General features: G+C 54.3%; 9 protein-coding genes across 9 annotated transcripts; 5 read left to right on the top strand and 4 right to left on the bottom strand.

The window, feature by feature from the left end:
- Positions 1 to 1,790: 1,790 nt before the first annotated feature.
- On the top strand, positions 1,791 to 2,489 carry A1O7_03641 (uncharacterized protein; the record flags this gene model as incomplete). The annotated part of the gene is made up of 1 exon (XM_007757658.1): positions 1,791 to 2,489. One exon carries the CDS (start codon positions 1,791 to 1,793, stop codon positions 2,487 to 2,489), a length of 699 nt encoding a protein of 232 aa, XP_007755848.1.
- Positions 2,490 to 3,202: 713 nt separating this feature from the next.
- On the bottom strand, positions 3,203 to 5,212 carry A1O7_03639 (uncharacterized protein; the record flags this gene model as incomplete). The annotated part of the gene is made up of 1 exon (XM_007757657.1): positions 3,203 to 5,212. One exon carries the CDS (start codon positions 5,210 to 5,212, stop codon positions 3,203 to 3,205), a length of 2,010 nt encoding a protein of 669 aa, XP_007755847.1.
- Positions 5,213 to 5,838: 626 nt separating this feature from the next.
- On the top strand, positions 5,839 to 7,198 carry A1O7_03638 (eukaryotic peptide chain release factor subunit 1; the record flags this gene model as incomplete). The annotated part of the gene is made up of 2 exons (XM_007757656.1): positions 5,839 to 5,959; positions 6,015 to 7,198. The coding sequence occupies 2 exons, from the start codon at positions 5,839 to 5,841 to the stop codon at positions 7,196 to 7,198; spliced, it is 1,305 nt and encodes a 434-aa protein (XP_007755846.1).
- Positions 7,199 to 8,102: 904 nt separating this feature from the next.
- On the bottom strand, positions 8,103 to 9,353 carry A1O7_03637 (uncharacterized protein; the record flags this gene model as incomplete). The annotated part of the gene is made up of 1 exon (XM_007757655.1): positions 8,103 to 9,353. The coding sequence occupies one exon, from the start codon at positions 9,351 to 9,353 to the stop codon at positions 8,103 to 8,105; it is 1,251 nt and encodes a 416-aa protein (XP_007755845.1).
- A 317-nt stretch (positions 9,354 to 9,670) lies between these two features.
- A1O7_03636 (uncharacterized protein) lies at positions 9,671 to 10,218 on the top strand (the record flags this gene model as incomplete). Its single annotated transcript, XM_007757654.1, has 2 exons — positions 9,671 to 9,903; positions 9,951 to 10,218. The coding sequence occupies 2 exons, from the start codon at positions 9,671 to 9,673 to the stop codon at positions 10,216 to 10,218; spliced, it is 501 nt and encodes a 166-aa protein (XP_007755844.1).
- A 442-nt stretch (positions 10,219 to 10,660) lies between these two features.
- A1O7_03635 (uncharacterized protein) lies at positions 10,661 to 11,443 on the bottom strand (the record flags this gene model as incomplete). Its single annotated transcript, XM_007757653.1, has 1 exon — positions 10,661 to 11,443. One exon carries the CDS (start codon positions 11,441 to 11,443, stop codon positions 10,661 to 10,663), a length of 783 nt encoding a protein of 260 aa, XP_007755843.1.
- A 2,713-nt stretch (positions 11,444 to 14,156) lies between these two features.
- A1O7_03634 (xaa-Pro aminopeptidase) lies at positions 14,157 to 16,064 on the bottom strand (the record flags this gene model as incomplete). Its single annotated transcript, XM_007757652.1, has 2 exons — positions 14,157 to 15,711; positions 15,763 to 16,064. The coding sequence occupies 2 exons, from the start codon at positions 16,062 to 16,064 to the stop codon at positions 14,157 to 14,159; spliced, it is 1,857 nt and encodes a 618-aa protein (XP_007755842.1).
- A 710-nt stretch (positions 16,065 to 16,774) lies between these two features.
- On the top strand, positions 16,775 to 19,884 carry A1O7_03633 (uncharacterized protein; the record flags this gene model as incomplete). The annotated part of the gene is made up of 2 exons (XM_007757651.1): positions 16,775 to 16,974; positions 17,025 to 19,884. 2 exons carry the CDS (start codon positions 16,775 to 16,777, stop codon positions 19,882 to 19,884), a joined length of 3,060 nt encoding a protein of 1,019 aa, XP_007755841.1.
- Positions 19,885 to 20,243: 359 nt separating this feature from the next.
- A1O7_03632 (uncharacterized protein) lies at positions 20,244 to 24,131 on the top strand (the record flags this gene model as incomplete). Its single annotated transcript, XM_007757650.1, has 1 exon — positions 20,244 to 24,131. The coding sequence occupies one exon, from the start codon at positions 20,244 to 20,246 to the stop codon at positions 24,129 to 24,131; it is 3,888 nt and encodes a 1,295-aa protein (XP_007755840.1).
- Between the last annotated feature and the right edge of the window lie 1,145 nt (positions 24,132 to 25,276).

Below are 25,276 nucleotides of genomic sequence, written 5' to 3'. Positions count from 1 at the left end.
ATGACACAAGGAGTATTGTCCGAGAAAAATGTCCAAGGACTGTAGAGTGATAGAGGGCGGCGACCCTGATGTTCGTGTTGTCTGCATAAGCGCCGGAGTTCTGGATTTGATGTGATTTGACCTTGACTTGTTCGGCTCATGAACTGTGCCAACACTGCTGCTGATGGCTCAGGCCTGACCAAAGGAGTTTTGCAGAACAGAAACCACCAAGCATTGTATATGATTGTACTTCTCCACGGTCATTACCACAAAATCCCACTGATTACCTTATACCTGAACATATCTACCAATATCACCAACTACCCATGAGGGCCAACATTGTCTCACCGTAGTACTTACATGGTTCTGTGCACTCCCAACGGCGAGTCGATTTCCCGATAATGATGAAATAATATGGCTGGGATGGGATTGTGAGCGATGCGCGTTTCGCGAGCTTTGGCATGATGGCTGAGATGGATATGTGTCCTGGTCCTAGTCCTCACATTCGTGCTTCATCGAGCCCGACTTGGGACACTGGCTTAGGATCCAGCCAGCCCAAGCGACGAAGCCGGCTGCCTCTGCACGCCAAAGACCCGTGGCACGCGCCGCCGCGCCGAGCGAGACTGTGTTTGATGCCTCGTCATCGTGCTGTGTCAGGCCTTCGGGATCTAAAAGATCCGGAATGGGCTACATCAAGGGGACCGTGGGGCTGGATTGTCGAGACAGGACAGAGCCTGCTTGCAGGCCAAGGTGGACGAGGGACTCGGACGATCGTAGGTACAGAGACTAGATTTCCATCCACAGGAGTGTCGAAGGTGCTATTCGCAATGGAATACTGGCAGCGTGACTGTTGTATCAGGGATGTATCCATGCGTGGATTCCCTGGAGCGGAAAAGGTTATGCTGTACCTGCACTTCGAGCGTAACAATCTGTCAGTAGGTCCAGGGTACGGTTTGAATTCAGCATCCCCATCATTTCTCTGCTAACGGATAATCTGTCAAAGCGTCTATTCACCACGAAGGGGCTCAACGTTTCCAGCTCTGATAAGTAGCGACAAGAGAAGCCTCGAGGAGATGAAGACTGGTGGTCGCGTTGGTGGTACTCGTATTGGCCAACATGTTCTGATCCATTAGGTCCTTGGAGATCAGCTACTCGCGCCGGCTCATGCATGAAGATGCCGAACATTGTCGGTCTGATTGCATATCGTGCTGAGGCGATAACTTGGACTCAGCTTTCTACCACTCCTGGGTGACCTGTCTGAGCCTGTCATCACCTCGAGCGGCCCAGCAGATCGCAGAGTTCAAAAGACCGAACTTGGGTTGACCCCGCCGCACCCAAAGAGTCAACTGAAGCGAAGCATCGGATGACGTGATGAACTTCGGCACCGGCGCAGTATTCTTCCGATCTCGGTCGCCGTCGCGACCGTCGAGCCGCGTCCCATCAAGCGTACAGCTTCACTTACAAATGACAACCTTGCCTCGGAAACCATGCACTCCGATATATCAATCGAGTGAGGCACGACGCGAGACTACTCGTACTATTTGATCTCGCCAGCGTGGCCTCGCGAGAGAGTATAACAAGGCGGAGACTGCTCAAGGATGAAGGCCGCACTTGACCAGGCCTTGACAAGGGTACGCTCTCATCTGCATATTCCATCTCCTTCGACAGCGACGCGTATTCCTGCATCTGCACTTTCTGCAAGGCAAAGGCTAAGTCTTCGACCTGCAAAGCTGCTCCAAGTCCAGTCGGCCTTCCAATCGTACATCTCGCCTGTCTTCTACTATTCCACCAACGCGACGGCGTCGGTCGACATGGCAGCGGCAACAGCAACACCACAGATCTCAACCGCGCACCAAACCGACATCACGCGCATCCTGGAGTACTGGTTCACGCCGTCGAGTCCTGACGCCAGCATTACGGAGAAATGGTTCCGCCCACCGAACCGCGACCAAGTCGACGAAGAAATCCGCACGAATTTCGAACCACTGATCCAGCAGGCGCGGAACGACAGCCTCGACAACTGGACCACCACACCGTTGGGTTCCCTCGCTTTGATCATCCTGCTCGACCAGTTTCCCCGGAACATCTACCGCGGCTCGCACCTCTCGTACGCGTCGGACGCCAAGGCCGTGGACGTTGCGGTCCAATGCGTCGCACGGGAATTCGACCACTCGCCAGAAACCCTGACCGAGTTGCAGACTCTCTTCTTCTATATGCCCTTGATGCACGCGGAGAGCCTGATCCACCAGATTGCAGGCGTCAGTCTGTTTGAGCTGTTGGCTGCGCGCTGTCTCAGTAGCACCAAGTTGAGCGCCACCGAACGGGAGGAGGTGACGAAATTCGTGACGAGTTCCCTAAATTTCGCAAGGGCTCATCGCGACGTCATCATGCGGTTTGGCCGGTTTCCGAGCAGGAACGAGGTGCTTGGGAGGCAGAGTACGCCCGAGGAGGTGCAATTCCTGAAAGACAATCCTGGGGGGTTTGCCATGGGAGGGTCGGGGAGTCGATAGACGGGTAAGCAGGTACGTTGGACGGGGTTCACATGTATCTACCTTGAGGATACGGCAGTGCTGTGTGTATCGACCGCGACGTTATTTGTGTTTCGCCGGAAAGGAAATACACCGCCAGGGCGGCAATGCACACGCTTAGAGCTTTACAGTGGCCGAACGACTCAGCTGGTTTGTCGCTGCAAAATAGCAAGCAACTCGCACTTCGAGTGTCCGCCAGCTTCACAAAAGCCTTCGTGGGACTGCACAAACAAAAAGAACGACCAACTCCTGACGGTACTTGGATTTGAACCAAGGACTTCCTCTCTATTCGGCAAGGGACCTACTTTCTATCGCGGTACTCTGTTCCACGCGACAACCACAGCTGGCGCTATGGTTGAGGGCTTCCCAGAGGCGCCACTGCTTTTGTGAGGATGTGCTGAACCGGCTACACCATACCGTCTTCAAATCAAGATGTGATTGTAGAGTGAGATTTGAGAGGGTGAAAGTGATAAAAAGGGGTGACGAAGCCTGTATAGGTGGGTGCTTGCCCTCGATACCACTGTCATGGCTGTAACAGGTCGTCAACGCACAAAGGGACTGCATGCCTGATCAAGTATGTTCATGTTATGATGCAATATGTACCTCCGATGTTACTCACTTCTGGCTTGACTGTAGGCTTACTCTCCAGATAACTCCATTCACTTCTTCAGAACAAGTTCGCGCTCCCCAATTCATCACGCCGCCCCAATCTTATCCTTGGGCAAGATAGCAAACACAGTCCCCAGACCCGCCAGCGAACCGCAAACTATCAACAGTCCCCAGTCGAGGATCCGTTCCATCAGTGAGATCTCTTTACCCTCCGAGCTGAAAATCCTCAAATAAAAGCTTACAGGGAGGATGATGCAAATGGTGAAACACAGTGCCGACCCCATGAGCGCCATTATGCTGTCAAAGTCCGGAAAGCCAATCGAGATGCCGAGTTGGATGAGGTTGGCCACGACGGCGATGGAGCCACGGGCGAGGCGGTGTTTCCATGATCTCTCGCTATGCATGCGCGCCTTGGGGTCCATCTGACGGAGATCAAGGTAGAACTTCTTGTTGATGGTATCCGTCATTGGACGGTTCGAGAGAGGGATCTTCGTGATGGGGATGATGGCAATGAGAATAACGATGACGACCGACAAAGCGTGGGGATAGGCCGTCGATCGCAGAATGTTGGCGGTCACTTCGTCACGGACATTGTTGCCAAACATGAGGTAGCCTAACACGGCCATGGACAAGTCAAGGCCATAGGTGAATATGTAAGTGTACTTCAGGGCACGACCGTATTTCTGTGGATGACGCATGTCCTTGTAAATGGCAGGGAACACACTGTGGCCACCCCACGGTGCCATGAAGAGACCGAGACTTAGCGGGATGGTCCTCCAATCTTCGGGAAAAGCATATGTTTTGGCCACATCCCGCAGGGAGCCAGGTGCTCGAGGTTTGATGAGGCCGTCGGCAAAGACTATTGCGACAATCCCAAGACACGAGAAAATGCCAATCACGCTGCTGACACTAAGTGTCTTGAAGGGAACGAAGTTCAGCGGGATCAGACCGATCGCAACGATAGCCTTCCACTCGGTGACACCGACAGCAGGTATGAGCGAGTTCATACTGTCAGCGAAGAGGATGATAAGGGCAACATTGGCCGCCGTCAGCTCTAGGATGAACAAAGTCTCGACGAAGTTTCTTCCCCACGTATCGAACGCTAGAAAAGCGATGTCTCCATACGTCGTCGAGCCGGTGTTCGTGTCGAGGCATTTGGCTAGCAGCTTGGCAGTGTAGGACGTACCGAAAGCGGCCAGAGTCAAGAAGATAAGACCTATGACCCAGCCCGAGTATCTGATACCGAGCGGGAGAGCGAGAATCCCAACGCCAATAAGGACGTTGGTGGAGTTGAAGATGGTCATGGGCACAGTAGACTCGCCAACGGTCCGGTCGATGACTTCTCCGTCCGCTCGTACTTCTCGCTCGATTTGTCGTGGAGGTTCCTCCTTGAACTCCTCGGGTTCCTCTCTTGCCCGACGGCTGGCTTCCTCCTGCTCCATTATCAGGATGGACGCTCTCTGCCGGGCGGCGGCGGTGAGTCTGGAAGAAATACTGCCATAGCTGGTCCCCAACGCGCTGGGCAGCAACGAGCCTGGAATAATCGAGCCGGTTGTCGACTTCATTGTCTGCCGGCTAGCCATTGGCAGCAGGGCGGACTCTTCGGTAGCGTCTTCTGCCTCCGCCGTGCGATCATCCTGCACTGCGGATTCATTCGGCTCTTGAAACCGAAAGTCTCGTAATTGCTGTCTCAATAACGACCTGTTGTGGCCCGTTGTACTCTGCTCCGGGCTCGACCGTGCTGGACCCGCCTCTTGCTCTGACTCTGACAGTGTGACCGAATTCCTCCTAACAGGCGTGATCTCTCGAAACCCCGCAGCTCTTTGCAGTGACTTTGCGAAATTATCGATACTGTTCGGTCCGCCCATGTGCCGAATGCTGTCGAACCTCTTGCCGAACGAAGACCTCCGCCGCAAGGCGCCTCCATCTTCTTCATCTCCTTGTATAGGCGGAATGTGATGCGCTGTGGGAGTGGATGAGGACAGCAGATTCTGCTGTTCGTTCTCGGGAACCGATTCGAGAGAGCCAAAGGAGGAGGCTCGGCCACGCTCGTACGCATCCCAGGTGGAGGGAGCTTGCTTATTACGCTGGCTCATGCTGGGCACCTAAAGGAAGTAGGAGATATACAAGTGACGTAGCTCGCGGCTGGTTGAGCTCTTGCAGGAAACCTTCCACCTGCGGAGAGCTATGCTATACAGAACACCAAGAGAGAGAGAGCACCGTCCCAGAAAAACTCCGCAGCTCGAACCCATGCAGAAACGGGGACTGAGGAAAGGAGGATTCAAAGGAACAAAAGAGAAATTTTAGATGAGGCACATATGGATTCATCTTCCGAAAATCTAACTAGCCGACGATAACCAGGTCGCATGTCATTGCCATCTCCAAGAGCAAAAAGTGGCGGCGGGGAAATTTCTGCGGGCTTCGCAGAGTTCGAGTTGATAACGGCGCGGCGCGAGGAACGTGACATGGTTGAGAATGGATTGTGACTGGCAAGTCAATTAGGCCGCATTTCACAGCCCGCTCACATTTCCACTCAACCCACTTGAGCGTGTCCACGATTTGACTCTTACTCGAACGTCACCTCGAATTTCACCGCCCTCCATAGATTCCGTTCTTCTTAACGCTCCTTTACCCTCCTCCTCCCTTCTTCCTTGTCGGCACTGAATCTTGGTCACCTCCCGTTGACCAGTAGGCCGCTTTTGGTGGTGCTTTCACTGCAACCATGTCTGCCCCTCAGCCCAACGAGGCAGAAAAAAACATCGAGATCTGGAAGGTCAAAAAACTGATTAAACGTCTCGAGGCCGCCAGAGGCAATGGCACCTCCATGATCTCTCTCATCATCCGTAAGCAAAATCTCATGCAGCATTCTGACTCCCCTAGTTGCTAACTCAGGTGCAGCGCCAAAGGACCAGGTCTCTCGGGCGGCAAAAATGTTAGCTGAAGAATTCGGCACCGCCTCCAACATCAAGTCTCGGGTCAACCGTCTCTCCGTCCTGTCGGCGATTACTTCCACCCAGCAGCGCCTCAAACTGTACTCCAAGGTCCCGCCAAATGGCTTGGTCGTCTACTGCGGTGAAATCATTACCTCGGAGGGAAAAGAGCGGAAGATCAACATCGATTTTGAACCCTTCAAGCCTATCAATACCTCGCTGTACCTCTGCGACAACAAATTCCATACCGAAGCCTTGAGCGAGCTCCTCGAGTCTGACCAGAAATTCGGCTTTATCGTCATGGATGGCAACGGTGCCCTCTTTGGGACACTCAGCGGCAATACAAGAGAAGTCGTCCACAAATTCTCCGTGGACCTGCCCAAGAAACACGGTCGTGGTGGTCAGTCCGCTCTGCGTTTCGCCCGTCTAAGAGAAGAGAAGCGGCACAACTATGTTCGCAAAGTAGCAGAACTGGCTGTCCAGAACTTCATCACGAACGACAAGGTCAATGTTGCCGGGATTGTCCTGGCTGGTTCGGCAGACTTCAAGAACGACCTGAACCAATCCGACATGTTTGATGCTCGTCTGCAAAGCAAGGTCATCAAGGTCGTGGATGTCTCATACGGTGGGGAGAACGGTTTCAACCAGGCCATTGATCTCTCATCCGAAACTCTTGGTAATGTCAAGTTCATTCAAGAGAAGAAGCTCATCGGCAAGTACTTCGAGGAGATCAGCCAGGACAGCGGTCGAGTCTGCTATGGTGTCGAAGATACCTTGAAGGCACTGGAACTGGGTGCTTGTGAGACACTGATCGTCTATGAGAACCTCGACGTCACCCGCTGGGTACTAAAGGCCTCGGATGGGACCGAAAAGATTCTTCACACCACAAAGGCTCAAGAGCAGAACCGTGAGGAGTTCATGGACAAAGAGACCGGTCAAGAGATGGAAGTTGTCGATCAAGGGTCATTCCTAGAATGGCTCGCCGAGAAGTACAAGGATTTTGGCGCCACGCTGGAATTTGTTTCGGACAGATCCAGCGAAGGCAACCAATTCGTGAAAGGCTTCGGTGGTATCGGCGCCATCTTGCGATACAAGGTCAACTTCGAACAGTTGGCTGATCTTGACGACGAGGACGAATTCTATGATGATTGACAATCCACCGACCTCGCAGTAGAGTGCGAGGAGCTTACATCTACACATAAGAAGCGACAAGAAGTCGAAGCTCTCGACTGCAGTTCGAATGCAGCTCCGCGCTCTACTGGGCGTCCAAATGACGCACCCCTATCCCAGCCATCAACGCAAGGGACATATGCCGATAACGTGGACAGAAACGCCAAGCCACATCTCCTCAAGCAATTCGGCAAGTTGAGCACCAGGGACAGTGCCCTTCTCGACGCTGAGCGAGCAGGAAAGCCGCCGGCAAGGCAAGAACTCGACCTTCGTCATGGTAAGTTTGATCCAAGTTTGGCTCAGCAGCACTGCAGCGACATCTAACATTTTCTGCCTACAGGACGCTCCAACTTGCGTAACATGGTCATGGTCTGAATCGGCGACGGCGTTTAGGCTTTGAAAGTCTGGGCCGTCCGCAAGCTCACCGAGAATCTCAACGAGTATCCCGGTCAGGTTGCGGGAGTCCAGTCTTCAGGTCTGATGTAAGACCGCCTCAACGCACCACTCCAAGGAGCAATACCGCAAATCGACACACAGCCGACACCTTTTAGTCGCCCACATAGGTAGATGGCCGTCCATCAAGTCTGAAGCTTCCACGCTTTGAAGCTGTCCAACATGATCAGATCCTGTTTGTTTTCGACCGAGCTGGTCTCTCTTTTCAACATCAAGCTCAACTTTGTTCGCTTTTGGTTCGTCAGTATGGCTCTTGTCTATTGGTGCATCAACCAAGTGGTAACACTGGCTCAGAGGCTCTGAGCAGAGGACCCAAGGCCGCTCCGCCCCTGTCATCAAAACCCAACCACACAAGGCCATGTATGTTTGCTTAAGCAGTTCTCAGATAGTCACTCCTTGGTGGTCTCGTCAATCTGAACATCTCTCTATCTTCTCAGCCGTCATCTTGCTCGGGTAAACGATCTACGAATCTCCCTAGATACCGCAAGCTCTCTGTAAACTTGTTCAACTCGTCCAGCATCTCCATGACTTTACCCTCTCCCTCTGTACCTGCTGAGGGGACGGACGCGTCCGCATCCTCGCACTCCACGAAAAACACATACTGCCAGTTCCGTCTCCGCGAGGGCCGCGTGTCGATGCTCGTGAGATTGAATCCGCAGTTCTTGAACACGGCCAGCGCATCGGCCAACGCGCCCGGCTTGGTATGCGGGATGGTGAACGTAATCAGCGATTTATGCCGTCTAGGCGAGTGCGTCTGCGGCTGCGTCTGGCTTTGGCCCTCTTTCTGCCCCACGGTCTCGAAGTCGATGATATCGTTGTCTCTAGAAGGTGACGGCTGGCGCGCACGCCGCCTGTTCCGCACGACGACGAACCGCGTCGTGTTCCGCCCCGGCTCGTCCTCGATGTTCTCCGCCAGACACACCAGGGCGTGCCTCTCGCCCGCCAGCTTCGAGGCGATCGCGGCGTTGAGCCCACCGGACGTGGACGTGGTGGCCGAGTAGGCGTCACGAGCCACGAGCTGGGCGGCCGCCGACGTGCTCCCTACATCAATCCGCTCGACGTCCTTGGGCGAGAAGTGCGTGGCCAGAAAGCGCGCGCATTGGCCCCACACTTGCGGGTGGGTGTATAGCGTGCGGATCGCCCGTGTTAGTTGTGGTTGATCTCCATCGTGGCTTGCGGTGGCGGTGGTGGTGCTTTCCTGAGTCGAGGTGCGCGGCGCGGATATTGAAGTTGAGAAAGAAGAGGAAGAAGCAGACCGGGGTGAGACAAACAAGCAGTGATGCACAGGGAGATAGTACTCGGCGCAGACTTCTAGGTCGGGGTACAGCGCGGGCGCGACGGGGCCGCACTGTGCGATCAGGTCGAGGACTTGCACGACGGAGCCGTTGGTGCTGTTCTCAATGGGGACGAGAGCGTAGTCATAATGTATTGAATCCTCGGGTGGTGAGGCTAAAGACTGTGATTCTAATTCTGATTCTGAGCCTATTCCGTCCGCTGCTGCCCCTGACGAGTTTTGAATGCCGGAAAAGATCGCTGAAAAGGACGGCAGGGGATGTAGAGCGACTGTTCGATCTGTTGTTGGTGGAAAGACTTCGAGGGCTGCTTGGTGGGAGAAGGAAGCTTCGGGGCCCAAGTACGCGACGTGGAGAGTCTTCTTGCTGCTCGATCCGTCCGGCTGCGACATCGTAGTAGCCGAGAAAGACTGGAAGATCGGAAATCCGTCTTCTCTCTGGCCTCCTCCCTCTCTATTCTCCTGCACACCTAGAGGAATTCCAGCGCTTTTAGTGAGCGGTGCTCTACCTCCCGTCCCTCTTGCCGAGAAAATTTGTTACAGTCCCAAACGGAGGTTGCAGGGAAATTTCCCGCCCAATTTGGCAACCAGCACCGCCGCTTTTGGAGGCGCGCTTTCCTTCGCCCACACCCATCCGGGAACCCAAAACAAACACTTCTACCCTCACCACAATCACTGTCACGATAATCACCCTTACCCGCACCATTACGATGGCTGACGAAATCGATTTTGGTCCGCAGGCTAACTTCAACATCCTTGCTACTGAGATACTGAAGATACCAAATACACCTGCACTCGCCGGCGGTCAGCAACTTCTCGACGAGCTCCGTGCACTAATGGCGCAGTTGACGGGAGACACGAGGGCAATACGACAAGACATTGCAAATGTCCGCCAGCAAGTTATCGATGTTCGTCAAGAGCTTATAACTACAATTACTGCGTCGTATGTACAGTTCGACTTATTTTCATATTACTATACTAATTCTACAGGAATCATAATAACGCAGCCCGCGTTCAGAATACATACCTTCGAAGTCAAAACGAAAATCTTGTACCGTTTCTTGACGCTACTACCGGTGCCGCTGTCCTTCATTTCCCTCATACCACGTTCGAAATCGAACGTATGGCAAGAAGACAACTGGATTCGGTACTACAACAACTGGGTATTCCTACGCAGGGTGCAAATTTAGCGGAGAAGAAGCGGTTACTCAGAGCTCACATCGGGTTACCAGAGGTCGCAGGCTCACCGCCTCCATAAAAGACATGATTCTAGTAACATGGACACGCTGTATGAAGTGCACGAGTCAGAATTGTATTGATAGTTGACGATTGATGAGAATCAAGATCATGACCTGAAGCAGCGGCTAATTTCCCTGCAACAACTTTACAGTATCAGCCTTCTCCAACTTTCTGCTCAGCGCTGCCTGACGTGTCTCCATTCTGTCACTGCCCTCATTCGCTAATCTCAGGGTGTCAGGGCGTGTGAAGGTATTACGCGGCGGTAAGCATCTTGTGGGTGTCATTAAATGCTATACGAGGGGAGGACCAATGATAGAATTGTTGCCAACTGCTATGTTTGCTACAGTATGATGGGTGAAAGACACCAACGAGTGACATCCCTAGGTGCTTGAACCCGACGCTTTTGTCCTGGCTACAGATTTCTCACCCTCCTGCTTACCGAGTCTTCGCAGCGTGCCGTTTCAATTGTCAGGAACAAAGTCCACAAGCTGTGGGAGGCCGTAGAACGCCCTCAAGTCCTTTTTGTCCGACTCTTGAATCTCAGGCGGGAACAAGTAGCTCATGACCGAGTTGGGATCCTTTGAGAACAGTCGAACAGCTCCCGCGCCCTCGCGTTCGATGGCGAACTCGTGCCGCAAGCCCAGCACATGGCCCAACTCGTGCTGGAAGACGTTCTTCATGATCTCGTAGTTCTTGAACTTGGTCACACCATCCCTCCCGACTCTAGGCTCCTTGTCAAAGGCAAAGCTATACACCCAGACAGTGTTCAGGGGTTCCGCGTTTGGGAAGTAAGCGCTGGCCAACACGCTGCCTTTGTCTTTCCCGTAGGCGAGGACAAAGGCGGCATCCTCGAGATTCGGCACCCAGTTGAACTGGACGCCAAAGTCAACTGCGTTCCACGAGTCTGCTGCTTCGATGAGCGCATTTGCGGCGTAGATGGCGTCTTCTTGGTTCGGGTACCCGTCTGCGTAAGTGGCGTAGTTGATGACCGAGCCAGGTTTCCAGCGAGGAATGGTGCGGTCCAATCCGACAACAATGGATGCAACTTGTTCGGGATCGATCTCGGTGATGCAGGTGTAGGAGAGTTCAGAGGTCTCAGGCACGCCCTTGGGCTCGCCCGGCTTCGTCTTGAGTTGGTCTGCGGTCAACGTCGCCATGGCGTTGGTACCCAAAGACTTCTGGGCCTGTTGGATGGCTTCTTGCTTCGAGCCAGGCCGAACGCTGAACACCTTTGGAGCAGCCATGGTCGGTTTGGTTTTAAAGGTTCTCAATGAGATGTCAGAGGCAATCGGCGTTGCTTTTGTGCCCGTACCGCACCAAGTGCTGGAGCTGTCGATATCCACAATGACGGAGACAGAATGTTTGTACTTTGGGAAGTTGAAAACTAAGACAGTCGTGAGGAAGGAGAGAGTTGGGTTACAACCCGCTCGAACTCGGCTTTATAGCTGAGACTGAGCCAGAATTTCCCAGCTTCAGCCCTCAAGTCGGGCAACAGCCACGCTGAGCATGTAAACGCTGCCAACACGGGGTCATCCGGTTTCATGAGCCCATCACGTTGGGAAGCACTGCTGGCGAGCTTGGCAACTTACCTCCATCTCTCAGCTCATGTAGTGTTCTGGCAGTCTCGTGCTTCGACGAGCTCAGATCTACTCCAGATCGCACCAATGGCAGTGTGCATTGCAAAACCTGTGCAGTTTCCCTGCTCGAATTCCCAATCACGGAAGAAGGAGCTGTCACGCGCACCATCCTTCTTGAGACGCTTTCCACGCAGCAGCGTTGGTGTGGGAGGGTAAGGCTGAAGCTGCGAGACCTGATCAAGGACATCAAAACGAAGCTGCTAAGGATTATGGATGTGATGTCGCAGGCAACAGGCCAGGAGACGTCCGATACGAGATGCCCAGCCTTCGGCTTCAGCACTTTCAGGCCTGTGGTTTCAACGCACAGCACAGCGGGCTTTGTGAAACGGTGGGTACTCGGCGCCGATCCATCATCAGCCGCCTAGTGCCAGGGGAAGTGCTCCTCACAAGACTTCTTGGCATCTCAGCCGTTCCTTGGTCCTCGAGTAGAGGTATTGGCATGACATTTCCGGAAGTGCCTCCGTCGCACTTGGCCGTGGTGATGGACCAATCCGGCAGTGACCAATGTGCGAATGGGTACTCCGTCCTCCGTACTCGGTATATCTGCGTCGTCCGTCAAGGGTGCTGCCAACTTCAACAACACGAGGATGAAAACGAAGCTGAAGCTTTATAGGTCGAGATTCGAGCTAGGCTAGATTTGGTTCGCGACTACCACCCAGAGTCTATCAATCCGCCGTAGAACAAGCTACGGCCAGCCACATGTCAAGCAACACGCATAACCCAAAGGTGAGGGCTTTACCATGTCTCGCCAGGTGTACCAGTATCAGCCTGCAAAACCTTCTGCCTGGCTTTGTACCTGTCAAAGCTTCGATGGGCAAGCTGCTTCGGCATGGGTCCACGCTCCACATATCGATGAGGCGTATCTCATTCAACCTCGCCGAGATGAGATGGGAGGCCTGACGGTATGTAGAGACCTCTGACGAACGACAGTTGACAGATCGTGGACTTGGCCAGAAGACGAGCCCATCCGATGGTCCTTGCTCGGAAAAGGAGGTCGGAACCACTATCGTCACGGAAGGAAGGACTGTTGCGGTTGCCTTCGTGAGACGACCATGGCTTCTTCTCATTACTTTAATCCCCTTTGATACACGTTCCACGACTCTGAAGATCTTGTCTCTACCCGCTCTCACCACTAGTTTCTCACTTTTGGCTTGCGGTCCATTATCCATCAATATCAACACCAATACCATGCCGCACAAGTCAATCAGGATGTCGTTGGGCAGGTCTCCCCCGGATCTCTGGAGGGACGTCTGGGATCCAGACAAGTGCAACCTCGAGCGAGAAAGATGCAAAGTCGCCCTTACTGAGCAGAAACTACTGATATGTGAATATCGAGAGGATCATTCCAAGCCAACGAGCTCATCCAACACTCCTACAAGACGATTTCCCTCCCTTACCTTATCCCCCTTCTTCCGCCAGCAACCAACAGACCTCAGCAGCAACCAAAGTTCTCCTACGGGCAATGAACCCCAGCAAACTGGAATGTCCTACAAAGTTACTGGCAAAATCCGCCTAGGGGGTAAAGACAAGCTGCCACTTGACCTCTCGGAGGGCCTCCTGCTTCCCAAATCGCCATGTGGCTATCAAACACACACGGAAGTGATGCGCGCTATTCACGGCTACCTTGGACAAAAGCCAAAGAGGAGAAACTGGAAGATCATTGGAGTCCTGCCGAGCGCTGAAGGCCGCAGTGGGAAAGCCAGCGTAGACCAAGCCGCCGAAATGTCAGAAAACGTCAGCTGTTCTAAGCACCAGTGGTTGGACGAAAGCCTGCCGCCACCGCACCTCGTCCTGATCAAGCGCAAGTACAGGTGTAACTGTGAAGAGTCATACCATCCCCGCCATAAACTCAGGATTAGATACAGGCCAGGGTATACGCCTCCCAGCCCGCAAGAAAGGAAGAGGTTGTATCACAAGTGGAAGAGACTCACAGTAAGCGGCAGCGGTGTTAGACGTTACTGAAGGAGACCTCAGTAAGACCACGGGCAGTGACTATGTGCAGGTGTATGAGGACGACAAGGTTCGATTGGCCAGGCATATCATTACTTGGTTTTGCGACCTTGACTAAGCAGTCTAGCTGTGCGTTTTCTATCGCATCCTTAGTCGATGAGCTCTAAGACCAAGAATATCGGTACCCGAACTGCTCTCATTGACCGTTTGATATGCTGAGCACCCTGCGCTGCTTCCGGAAATCGAGGAACAACCTCAATGCCACAGCCAAGGGACAGCCACATAAAATGCACCCCCTTGGCTTTCTAGCCCATCCAGCAAGACCAGGATGACCATGGCTCTCATGGGGTCCGCGGTGCCGACATCCCGATCAAATGGGCGCAGTCTCCCTCTTCAACCACTTCGTCGTCCGCTCATCTCCCTCAAAGTATCCGCTCGTCTTCTCCCACACCTCTGCGTGGTAACTGTTCAACCACTCCCTCTCCTCCGGGTCCAGTAGCTTCGGATCAATCAACTTCCGGCACATTGGCACCATGGTCACATGCTCGAACCCGATCCAGGGCTTGTCGCCGAACTTGTGGTTCGTCTTGGCTTCGCGCGCCATGATCATGTTCTCGATGCGGATGCCGAAGTTGCCGTCCTCGTAGTATCCCGGCTCGTCGGAGACGACGTTGCCGATGGAGAGCGAGACCTCGCTGTAGGCGGCGCGCGTGCCGATGCCGATGGGGCCCTCGTGCACGTTGAGGTACGAGCCGACGCCGTGGCCCGTGCCGTGGCGGTAGTCGAGGCCCTCGCGCCAGAGATGCTGGCGAGCGAACGCGTCGATGGCGAACCCTGTCGTGCCTTTGGGGAAGACGGCGCGGTCGAGGGCAATCACGCCCTTGAGGACTAAAGTGTAGGCTTTGATTTCCATCTCTGAGGGCGTGCCGAAGTGTAGCGTGCGGGTAGTGTCTGTCGTGCCGTCGAGGTATTGGGCGCCCGAGTCGCAGAGGTAGATCAGGTTGGCGTCGATGGTCGAGCAATTGCCGCGTTCGGGCGAGTAGTGGATGACGGCGGCGTTGGGGCCCGTCGAGGAGATGGTGTCGAATGACAGGCCTACAAAGTGTTGGCCTTTGGAGCGGATCTCTTCCAGTTTGTCTGCGGCTTGGACTTCGTCAATCCATGAACCGCTCTGGAGTTCGGATTCTAGCCAGGCGAAGTATTCGGACAAGGCTGCGCCGTCGCGAATGTGGCATTGGCGCATGCCTTCCAGCTCTGTGGCGTTCTTGATGGCTTTGGCGTCGGCGATGGGGCTCCTAGACTCCTCGACCTTGTCTTCGCCGCCGAGGCCAAGATAGAGCGCCCATGAGGACTTGTTGGACAACAATAGCTTGGGAGAGTGGGGCTTCTTGGTGGCGCCGTTGGCTTGAGATTCACTGGCAGCGGCTTCGGCGATGGTGGTGAGATCGCAGAATAGCGCATCGTACGGCTTGATGGTCACCGTGCCTTCCAAGTGCTCCTTGACTTCTGGACCGAGTTTGGAAGAGTCAATGTAGATGGTGGCGGAGTCGGGTGTGATGGCGGCATAGGAGAAGAAGACCGGGTTGTAAGGGATATCGTTACCTCGTAGGTTGAATAGCCAGGCGACCTCATCAAGCATGGATACGACCATCCCGGCGGCTTTCTTCTTCTTGAGGTCCTTCCGCAGGTCATCAAGCTTTTCTCGATAAGACTTTCCCGAGTACTTTTCCGACAGGACAATTACCTGTTCCGTCGGCCGTGGTGGTCGGTCTGCCCAGATCTTGTCGACCAGGTTCTCGGAGATTCCGACCAGGGTCGCGTGTGATTTCTTTTTCAGTGTCTCGCTGAGCTTGCGAGCATCCGAGGCTGTAATAACGGTGGGATCGACCCCGACTGTCTTCCCGCCTTCTGCTTGCTCTGTAGTCCTAATTTCAGCTTCAGCCCCTGTACGTGGTCAAAGCGAAGATCATCCCTACCATTCCTGCCAGGTTGGAACATCCTCCATGCCCTGTTTCAGCAAGTGCCAGTTGTCGTCGAGCTGCTTAGAGGCCTGGTTGAAATACCGCCCGTCTGTGGCCAAAGCTGCTTTCTCGAGGGTGACGACAGCGGTACCAGCGGACCCCGTGAAGCCAGAGATATAGGCTCTTCTCGCATCGCACGGAGCAATGTATTCCGACTGGTGGCTGTCTTCTGAAGGCACGATGTAGACATCCACCTTGTGCTCGCGCATCAGCTCGCGGAGTTGGGCCAACCGCTTACTTGTGTCCACCTTTTCCATGTCTGCAGCTTGCAATGAACTCGAGAAGGAGAACGATCGGACGGATTGTAAGGGCGAGCAACTGGAAATCAGTTCCCGATTGCGGGCGGGATATCGACGTCGCGAGAATGGCAAGCGTAAGAACGACCAGCGCATCGAAAGTGGTCTCGAGGGGCGAGAGAATAAATGTAGCAGAGATCGATCACCTTATGGCAGCCACTGCCAGAACATGTGCCATGTTCCTGTATCTGTTTGTTTAGCTGGCCTGGCATTTAGTCGACTGTGGGAGAAGCGGCATCCACCCGTCCACCCCGATTTACGACGAGGCTGAATCTCAGCCTTGTCGCGGTCAACCCTTTTCGTTCCATTTTCTTTCTGTGTCTTCAGTTCTTGCTTTATCCAACTTACCAGAGGTCGGCGATAGTGACAAACTAGCCATCGCGGGGTCCAACCAGTTCATTCCTTTGTACGAACAGCAAACAGTCTACAAGCTGTTCAGAGCCTCTCATAAACAGCGATCGGCTATCGACGGCTTTGTGTACGATCTTTCACCCAAGGGTCTAGACGTCGGGAATCACTGCTTATATCAAGGCAAGATTGTCATAGTGACAGCCAGTTCTGCGCAAGATTGTATTGCCGTGGCCACTCTGGAACGAAAACTTCCTTAACATTTCATTTTAAGTCTCTGCTCTAAGCAGACATGTGCTGGTCGATCCTGTCTTTTGAGCACAATGGAGCGTCTGATAGGGGATCTTTATGATCCGGCAAACCAGTCATCCCCTCAGCACATCAATGTGATCCAGACGCAGATTCAGCGACTGCAGCGGGAGAAGTCTGCGTGGCAGCTCGGGCTCGACCTGCTGCACCATGGGGAGGCGATCGTACGGTTCTATGGCGCATTGACGTTGACCATCAAGATCAATGCGGATTGGTAAGTGTGGCTGTTTCCTTGGCCTTCGAAGCCAACTAACCGTAGGTCAGGGACAATGATGGTCTAGGCAGGGACGAACAGATGAGGAATTACCTGCTCGAAGCTTTAGTAACCAACTACATACGTCTCATCACTCTCCCAGATTCGAAATTTGTGTTGCAGAAGCTCGTCTCTACTCTCGTCACCTTCTTTGTGCGACCTGATTCGGGTTGGACACTGCCACTCAGGCATATCCTGGCCTGCATGATTGGCAGGCATTATGTTCCTGAAGAAGGCTTACCGGAAATCGAGCAGTTGCTTACTCGCTCCAACACCCTGTCTAATCATCAACTTAAAGGGGTCCTGCTGCTTGCCACGGTGATCGCCGAGGATCTGAGCAATCGCACTTCAAGTACAATGGACGACAGCAAGCTCAATAGTCGCGTGGCTGCTAACAGTCTTGACGCGTTACAGCTCTTGAGGTACTTTGCAGCATTTGCCCCAGGGTCCCGGGCTACAGCGTTAGCGAATGGTCCCGATCACCGCCAGGTAGAGGAAGAGTCAAAAGATGGTAGAGCTGTCGAATTGCTACACCTCGCTGTTCAAGCAATACCATACTGGACCAACATGATCAGATATTCTAACGGTACGGAGACTCGAAGACTCGAAGATCTCGCTATACAATGTATTTCTGCGGCCAGTAACTATCTGGAAACGGCGGGTATGACCGGGAGCGTCCTTCAGATGCTAATCTCTCTTGAGCACTCATCGGCCAGACTTCTACAGCAAGCTCTTGCGGGTTTCCCGTCCACCATCGTGTCCTCCAATATGGCCGCAGAAATGGTGACTTTGCTAGTACGAGGCGACTTCATCCCTGACGCTCTGCTCTATGTCGATTTCTTGGAGTCGATCATGAATCGTGCTGACACCACCAAGCCTGACTATCTACATGATCATGGGTTGGCAGAGATAGTTCAAATCATGGGTCGGCTACTTCGCTGTGACGGAGTGGCCGTCATAGAAGACCCGGTCTGCCACATCGTCCTCCAGAAAATCACCGAGATCGCCGAAGGATCTACGGACTGGGAAGATGTGAATGACCCGGCAATGGAGTTCCTCAAAACCCTAACAGCAGATGCCTGCGAGGCGTGCCTTCTGAAGATCAGAATCCCCTCTGAGCAAATGTCCAGTGAGACCCAAGACTGGGATGTGGATGACCGGGCAAGGTTTCGCGACTTTCGCTACGACGTGCACGATTTCTTCCAGTCAGCTTTTACTATACTGGGGAATGCATTGATCGAGGAAGTCGTCAATACCGTCGTTCAACAGGGAGCGCCACCGGAATGGAGTACCTTTGAAGCCAGCACGTTCGGCCTGATCGCATTGTTTGATTGTATATCCTCAGAGGCGGACACGTACGATCTTCTGATCACCACCGTACTGGGCAGCCCTGCTTGGAGTTACCTGCTTCAATCTAGTAATGTTCCAGATCGGGCGTTGCAGACAGCAATCAACTTCATCGCCGAGAACGTCACTTACCTCGAACGGCATTCCGACCGGCTCGTCCCTATTCTCAATTTCCTCTTCTCCTCGCTACACCTCCAAGCGTCAACAACTGCGGCTTCACGTGCAATTTTCAAGCTCTGCGACTCGCATCGAGTGATACTTCGGGAAGGACTGCCCCAGTTCATGGGAACCCTGGGCTCAATAGGAGATATCGCCGAAGCAGAGAGACACCGAATCTTTGCGGCTGTTGCAGCGATCATCCAAGCGCTTCCTGGAGACGAAGCGAAAACTGAGCCACTCACACAACTTCTGGCTACCATCGGGCAAACCCTTAGAAGTGCGGACGATGGCACCGTAGACAAAGACGGCATGGTGAGAGTTTGCACGGACATTGTACAAACCTTGGCCTCGATCGGCAAAGGTTTGCGATCGCCTGCAGATGTTCCAGTCGACCTGGAGGCACCGACCACAAACCCATCGGAGTTCTGGACGAAAGGGCCTGGTGCACATGTGCAGCAGGAGGTTCTGGGCATTTACCATGCCACGCTACAAAAGGTTCAGTCCAACATTGATCATGTCTTCGTCGATGCATGCTGTGACTTCATCAGATCAGGGTTCACCGAGACGCACCCATCGCCGTTCAAGTTCTCAGACTCGGTCGGGCTTGACTTGATAATGGAGTTTATCAGCGTCGACAATCCGAGCATCGACAACGCCATGGCGTGTGCCACTAGCTACCTGGCCTCGGTGAGTTCCGAAAACATACCAGTAAGTGTGAGGGCCGTGTTGTATGCTGTGGTCTCCCATCAGCAGCATATCCTCTCCATCCACCAGCAGACTGCCCAGGGGCCAAGTAGCAGTTTCCCTTCTGCATCGCTGGACTTCTTGGGGCGCTGCTTCGGTAAGTGGGGGAAGTTATGGTTCGAGATACAAGACTCTCAAGAGACGGTCGCGGTAGCTATGGAGCTAGGATTGATGGTGATGACAGATTCTGACACGCTGCCACGACGATCCGCAGCGGCATTCTTCGCAGCATTTGCTGACTTTAGCGGGCCTGAGACTGGACTTGATGGCGATGCAGGCGTAAGAGTGGGCACTGTCTTAGCTCGATTTGGTCCTCGCATCCTGTCACTGCTGCTGCGACTACTGGGTGGAGAATGTGCGCGATCCGAACTCGACAGCTTGTCAGAGACGCTGAAGCGATACGTGCAGAAGCAACCGATGCTCACCAAGGCAGTCTTCAGGGCAGCAGTTAAAGAAGAGGCTGGGGTAATGAACGAAAAGGCACTCCAAGCTACGACGCTAGAACAACGGAAGCGGTTTGTCTCTCAGGTTGAGGCATTGCGAGGAGCTCGGAAGACAAATGAGGTAGTCAGGGACTTTTGGATTGCGTGTAGGGGAAGTGGCTTTGGATACATCGCATGACCACGGACACCAGGGATCTTGAGGTGGCACAAGAAGATAGAACACGATGCTCACGAGGACACAAACGAACGAAAAGATGCGTACAGGAGTTAGATACCCCATAGTCCAGTCGGTGCTCGCTACATACCCCGTACAGTACTGTACATACTTAGTGGAGAGTCGCGGCGCAGTTGGAGACGCGGAGCCTCGACTCGGTCGCTTGTCACCACATACTGCATCTTGCACCGCACGTCTCACGGTGGTCCTCCTGTCTCATATGCCACAATTGCACTCGTTCTCGGCAGGTCGCGCGTTCTTCCTTTCTACGACTCGGTGGAAAATGCCAGTCTCTGGGGCCCGTCCCCTCGATTTCCGACAGCATGAGCGGTAACAATCCCTATGCCGTCAACGGCGGGCAAGGAGCATACCGCCCAAGCAACGAGACAAACCCCTATGCACCCACCGGTACCTCGAATACAGTAGCCGGTAGTCGCTTCGCGGGTCCTTATGCGAACCCGCAGAACAATGCGTCCTCCGCCTCCGTCAACAGTTTCGGCTCTCATGAGCGCAGGCGCAGGTCGAATCCCTACGACACACGCGATATAGATGGCGCCAGCCCGATGCCCTCGTCCAGGGCTGGATCGGGTACAGGACCTCCCCTGGGAGCCTATGGGGGATTGCCGCGGCCCAGGTACGCTGATGCCGCTCCTCCACCGCGGAACGACTATGGCTACGGGAGAGAAAGAGAGCCCCAGGACCACGACCAGAGGCACCAAACGCCGCCGTCATTGCGGGGACGAGAACGAGCCTACAACGAGAATCAGAGAGCCTACAATGAGAGCAGGAGTCAAGAGAGGAGAGATATACGGGAGCGAGCTCAAATGCCCCCTCCGTCAACCATGCCCGCAAAACCGAGTCTCCCCCGGCTGAATGAACAGACGCCCACCAACGGTTATGCGACGCAGAATAACTTGCCTCCCCCCGAAAATGCCAACAGGCATTATTCACCTCGCCGACCGGTCAAAGGCATGGAAGAAGTCATGCGCCACATCCAAGGAAACTGGAAGGACATGGAAGGAGATGATTGTGTCCCAGTCAAGGTGGCTCTCAGGCTCATGGATCCCAGCTCTTTGGGGCTGGCGGAGAAAGAGGGGGATTTCTCAAACACACATGCCGACCTGCAAAAGTGCCTGAAGTCAGTCGTGAACGAACACTACGCCGACTTCAACAGCGCGGTCGGAACATATCACAAGATCCAGAACGCCATCAATGAGAGTCAGAGTCGTGTGAGGCAACTGAAGTTGGGCTTGATGAACGTCAAAGACGGCATGCTGAGCGCGCGGCCTGAAGTGAAGTCACTGGCCGAACAAAGTGGTGAGCTCGACGACATGCTCGCAACTCTGACCACTATCGAATCATTCAAAGCTCTCCCTGGCAAGTTGGAAGAGAGGATAAGCGAAAAGAAGTTCCTTGGAGCCGTAGATCTCCTGATGGACAGTCTCAAGAGCATCACCAAGAGCGACCTCGACGGTATCGGCGCCATTGCTGACCTGCGAAGCTATTTCGCTAACCAGGAAACCACGTTGCTGGACATACTCATTGAGGAGTTGCACGATCATCTGTACCTGAGAAGCCCCTACTGTAAAGACCGGTGGAAGGGCAAGAAAGCCAATGGCGAGGATCGAGACCCCAAAGACACCATGTTAAGCTCCGGTGTGAATGCTTGGGATCGACCGTTCAGCCATTACCTGAACGACTTGGACCTTGCATCACCCATGGTCGAGGATCCGACCAAGAACCCCGAAGCTGACACGTTCTACTACGTTCACATGATTCTGGAGTCCCTGAACAAGCTCGGTCAACTCGATGAGGCAGTTTCGAGGATCGAGCAAAGAATGCCTATGGAACTGTACAAAGTCGTGGAGAAGACGAACCACGACATTGACGCGAAGTATCCTGGTCACCGTAGAGGCCATCTCAACAGAACGAGTCGGAAAGCCATTTCGCTTCACACAAATGACGGCAGAGCTCAAGTCCTGTCCGACTTTCTCTGGACGTTGTACTCGAAATTCGAGGCCATCGCCGAGAGTCATCGAGTGCTCCACGAAGTCATCGCTGGTATCGCACTTCGAGAGAAGGTAGCGAAGCCTGAGACCTACACAACGGGTTTCAAGGAGCTGTGGAAACTGTACCAGATGGAAATGCGATCGATATTACATGACTACCTCGCAACCGATGGCGAGAACACGGCGCGATCTGGGTTGAACTCAACAGCCACCAACGATGTGTTTGCGCGCGCCCAGCGCGACAAGAACAAGAAGATGTTTAAGCTGTCCGAAATGGACCAGAAATCCGAGTCCATGAAAGCCGAGGAGGACGAGCTGAATGAGATTCTCAAGAGCTCAGTGCCTGGCTTGGTCGGCAAAGGTCGAGCACGAGATGGCACGGATCTAGTTTCGGATCGTAGTGGACAGGACAACACAGTGGCTGGACACAAGCTGTTGATCGAGCCAGGAGTATTCAACATGACGACGCTCCTGCCGCCATCGTTGACATTCCTACAGCGCCTCAAGGACATTGTCCCGTCGACAGCCCATATCCCCATGAGCACACTGACATCTTTCCTCGACGACTTCCTGATCAACGTCTTCCATCCACAGCTTGAAGAGGCCGTCACAGAGCTTTGCGCCCAGGCCATGATTGACCTGGAAGCATTCTCTGAAGACGTGCAGTGGTCGAAACACGCATTCCATCCTATCTTCAAGGGGACCGCTTCATTCATGGCCTTGGTTCGCGCGTTCTCCATCATGCTGTGCGCCATTCCCCAGGATCAGATGTTTACTCAGGTCATTATCGACCAACTGATCGTGTACTACGACAAGTGTCATGGTTTCTACAAAGCACTTGTGAGTCGCGTGGCCAACCCCGAGTCGCCTCAAAACGGTAGTACGCTCGCCATGAAAGCAGCCGCTTCGTTCGCATCCTCGGGGGAAGTGCACGATACAGCATTAGAGTTGCTGAAGTACCACAAATCCGGCGGTGACGGTGCTTCCAAGTCAGAACTTACGGCGAAAGAAGTCCAAGCCCTTCTCGCCGCTACCAAAGCAGCTCCCCTGTCCGCGTACGACATCATCTCCGACCCCAAATCCGTCCATCAACTGTCGCTGCTCTACAACAGTATGCAATGGCTCGCCTCGGCGCTGGACCAGCTCCGCCACGTCGAGAACAGCACGCATTTCGGCCTTGTCGACGCACGCAAGGCCTCTCAAGCGAAAGGAATCCGCCGATGGACGCTGATCACAACACTCAACGCGCCAGGCACCAAAAGGCACTCCAATCCCGGCGCGCCACTGTCTGTGTACCTACCACTGGGCAGCGAGACGGTCATTGCATTCGACCAGACCGTGCAAGCCTTGCGCACGCTAGCACAGACAAGCCTGCTCACCCTGCACGTCGACATCCGGTGCGGAATCATCCATCAGCTCTCTCGGACACTACGCGGACCAGACGGAGTGGGTAGTCCCGCCTCCGCGAGCGATCCTCGCGACTCGGCTGCCGGTATGGCCCCTGCCTTGGACTCGGGCCTGTATCCTTACGTGTTATCGGCGGCGCCATCGTCTGCCTCGCCCCTTATCCTCGAACTCAACAACGACCTCATCGCCTTCGACTCGAACATCGCGACGTACCTCCCGCCCAAGGAGCGGACCTTCATCCTCCGCGGCCTCTCCCACCTCGTGGACCGCTACCTCGTCGTCGCGGCCGACAGCATCGGCGTCATGAACGACCACGGCGCCGAGCGGATCCGCATCGACGCCATGGTCGTCCAGCAGAACTTGCGGGCCCTCTTGGCCAACACGGCGCCTGCGGGGCGCGCGAGCTGGGCCGCTAGTGTCCCCACGCCCCGAGATGTCGGAGCCGGGCTGGGCATCGTGTCCGACTCGAGCGCGACGACTACCAACGAAGAGCGCGCAGCGGGAGGTCGCGGTCAAGGAGTCTCAGACGACGATGAGGACGACGACGGCCACCTCAGGTTCTCGGGCCGGTACTTTGACCTCTTCCTCGCAGGCGCGGAGGGCGTGCTCGCGTTCGTGCGCGAGTGCAAGGCCTCCCAGCGGGACGTCGGGTATACGTACGACGAACTCAGGACGCTGGTGGAGCTGTGCTACAGCGCCAAACTGCGCGGCGAGGACCGCGAGGAGAGCGTCCGAGCGCGGAAGGGATTGCAGGATGCGTTGCTGGGGTTGGGCGAGGGGATGTGGGATTCATAGGGTCCGGGGCCTTGGCGGTACAGCAGGGTGATGGTACTCTGATCGTCGGTGTAGTGCAAGGCCAAATTGATGAGATGACCAAGGTGACCTCTTGACGATTTTCCGGAGCGGGTCGTGTTACTATGTACGTACAAGGCTGAGGCTGTGCCAAGGCTAGGGTATAAAGGTATAGAGGTACTTTCGACTCGTACTCTGTTGTCACCAACTGCGGCATGCCTCTCCGGGTTCATAACAAGCATAGAAGCTGAGCGGTCTATGATCCAGCGTGAAGTGGTATGATTCTCGTTCTTTCTGGGCGATCATCAAGGAGCCGTCGACCTTTCCCTGATATCTGTACTCCGAACCTACCTAGGTAGGTAGACAATAGAAATATATATATGCCCCGAACTCTACTTTGTCCATTACCATCTTCGTTCAACAAAGGCAGCGAGAGGGAGCGCGGCCGCTTTGATCGCACACGTGACGCAGCATCGAGGAGCCCCGGCCGAGCACGGAAGAGCCTCGTGGGAGCCCCTGGCAGACTACATACGGGGGAGCGCCCTCGAGCACTAGGCGAGCCATACGAGTAAGGCGCGCTCGCCCGATGCCCGTTCTCAGATGCCAGTTCCGGCTTAGGGGGCACCTTGAATTTTGGTGTTTCACGTCTTTGGAGGGGCCATCTTCCGGGACATGTTGCTCGTTGCTCGACTATTCTAGCCTGGCTTGCTGGAACCCTTTTCGGCCCGGAGCGCCTGCCTGTAGGGAAATCTCCATGAATCAGTGACATGGCCGGTTGTGTCCAGTTGACGCCTTTAGTTTCTCGACGTATCCAAGGATACCTGTGAATTTTGGGTCTCGTTTTCGTTTCCCATGTCAATCCGGATGTAACCTTCTTCAGGCTCTTTGTGCCAGTTGACAATGTTACGTGTAGGATTTTGCGAAGCGTAATCACCATCGTTCAGAAATCTTATCCAAGTTGGTCGCAGAGCTACTGTAACTGCGTCGAGCAATATCCCTGGCTAGGTAACTTCCCGTTCAGGGTTTCCCACGGAAGAATACGACCGCGTGCAACCAGTACAGCTGCCTCATGGGGTCGTAGTGCGGCAGGGGCGATCGCTACCATTATTCAGGCAGCAACGACATGGTACACGACCTTGCACCCTCAA

The sequence above is a fragment of the Cladophialophora yegresii genome (assembly GCF_000585515.1).
Source record: "Cladophialophora yegresii CBS 114405 chromosome Unknown aczIN-supercont1.2, whole genome shotgun sequence".
In the NCBI taxonomy this organism is placed as follows: Eukaryota; Fungi; Ascomycota; class Eurotiomycetes; order Chaetothyriales; family Herpotrichiellaceae; genus Cladophialophora; species Cladophialophora yegresii.
Note: the sequence above shows the minus strand (reverse complement) of the source record. Positions and strands in the feature narration are given on the sequence as shown.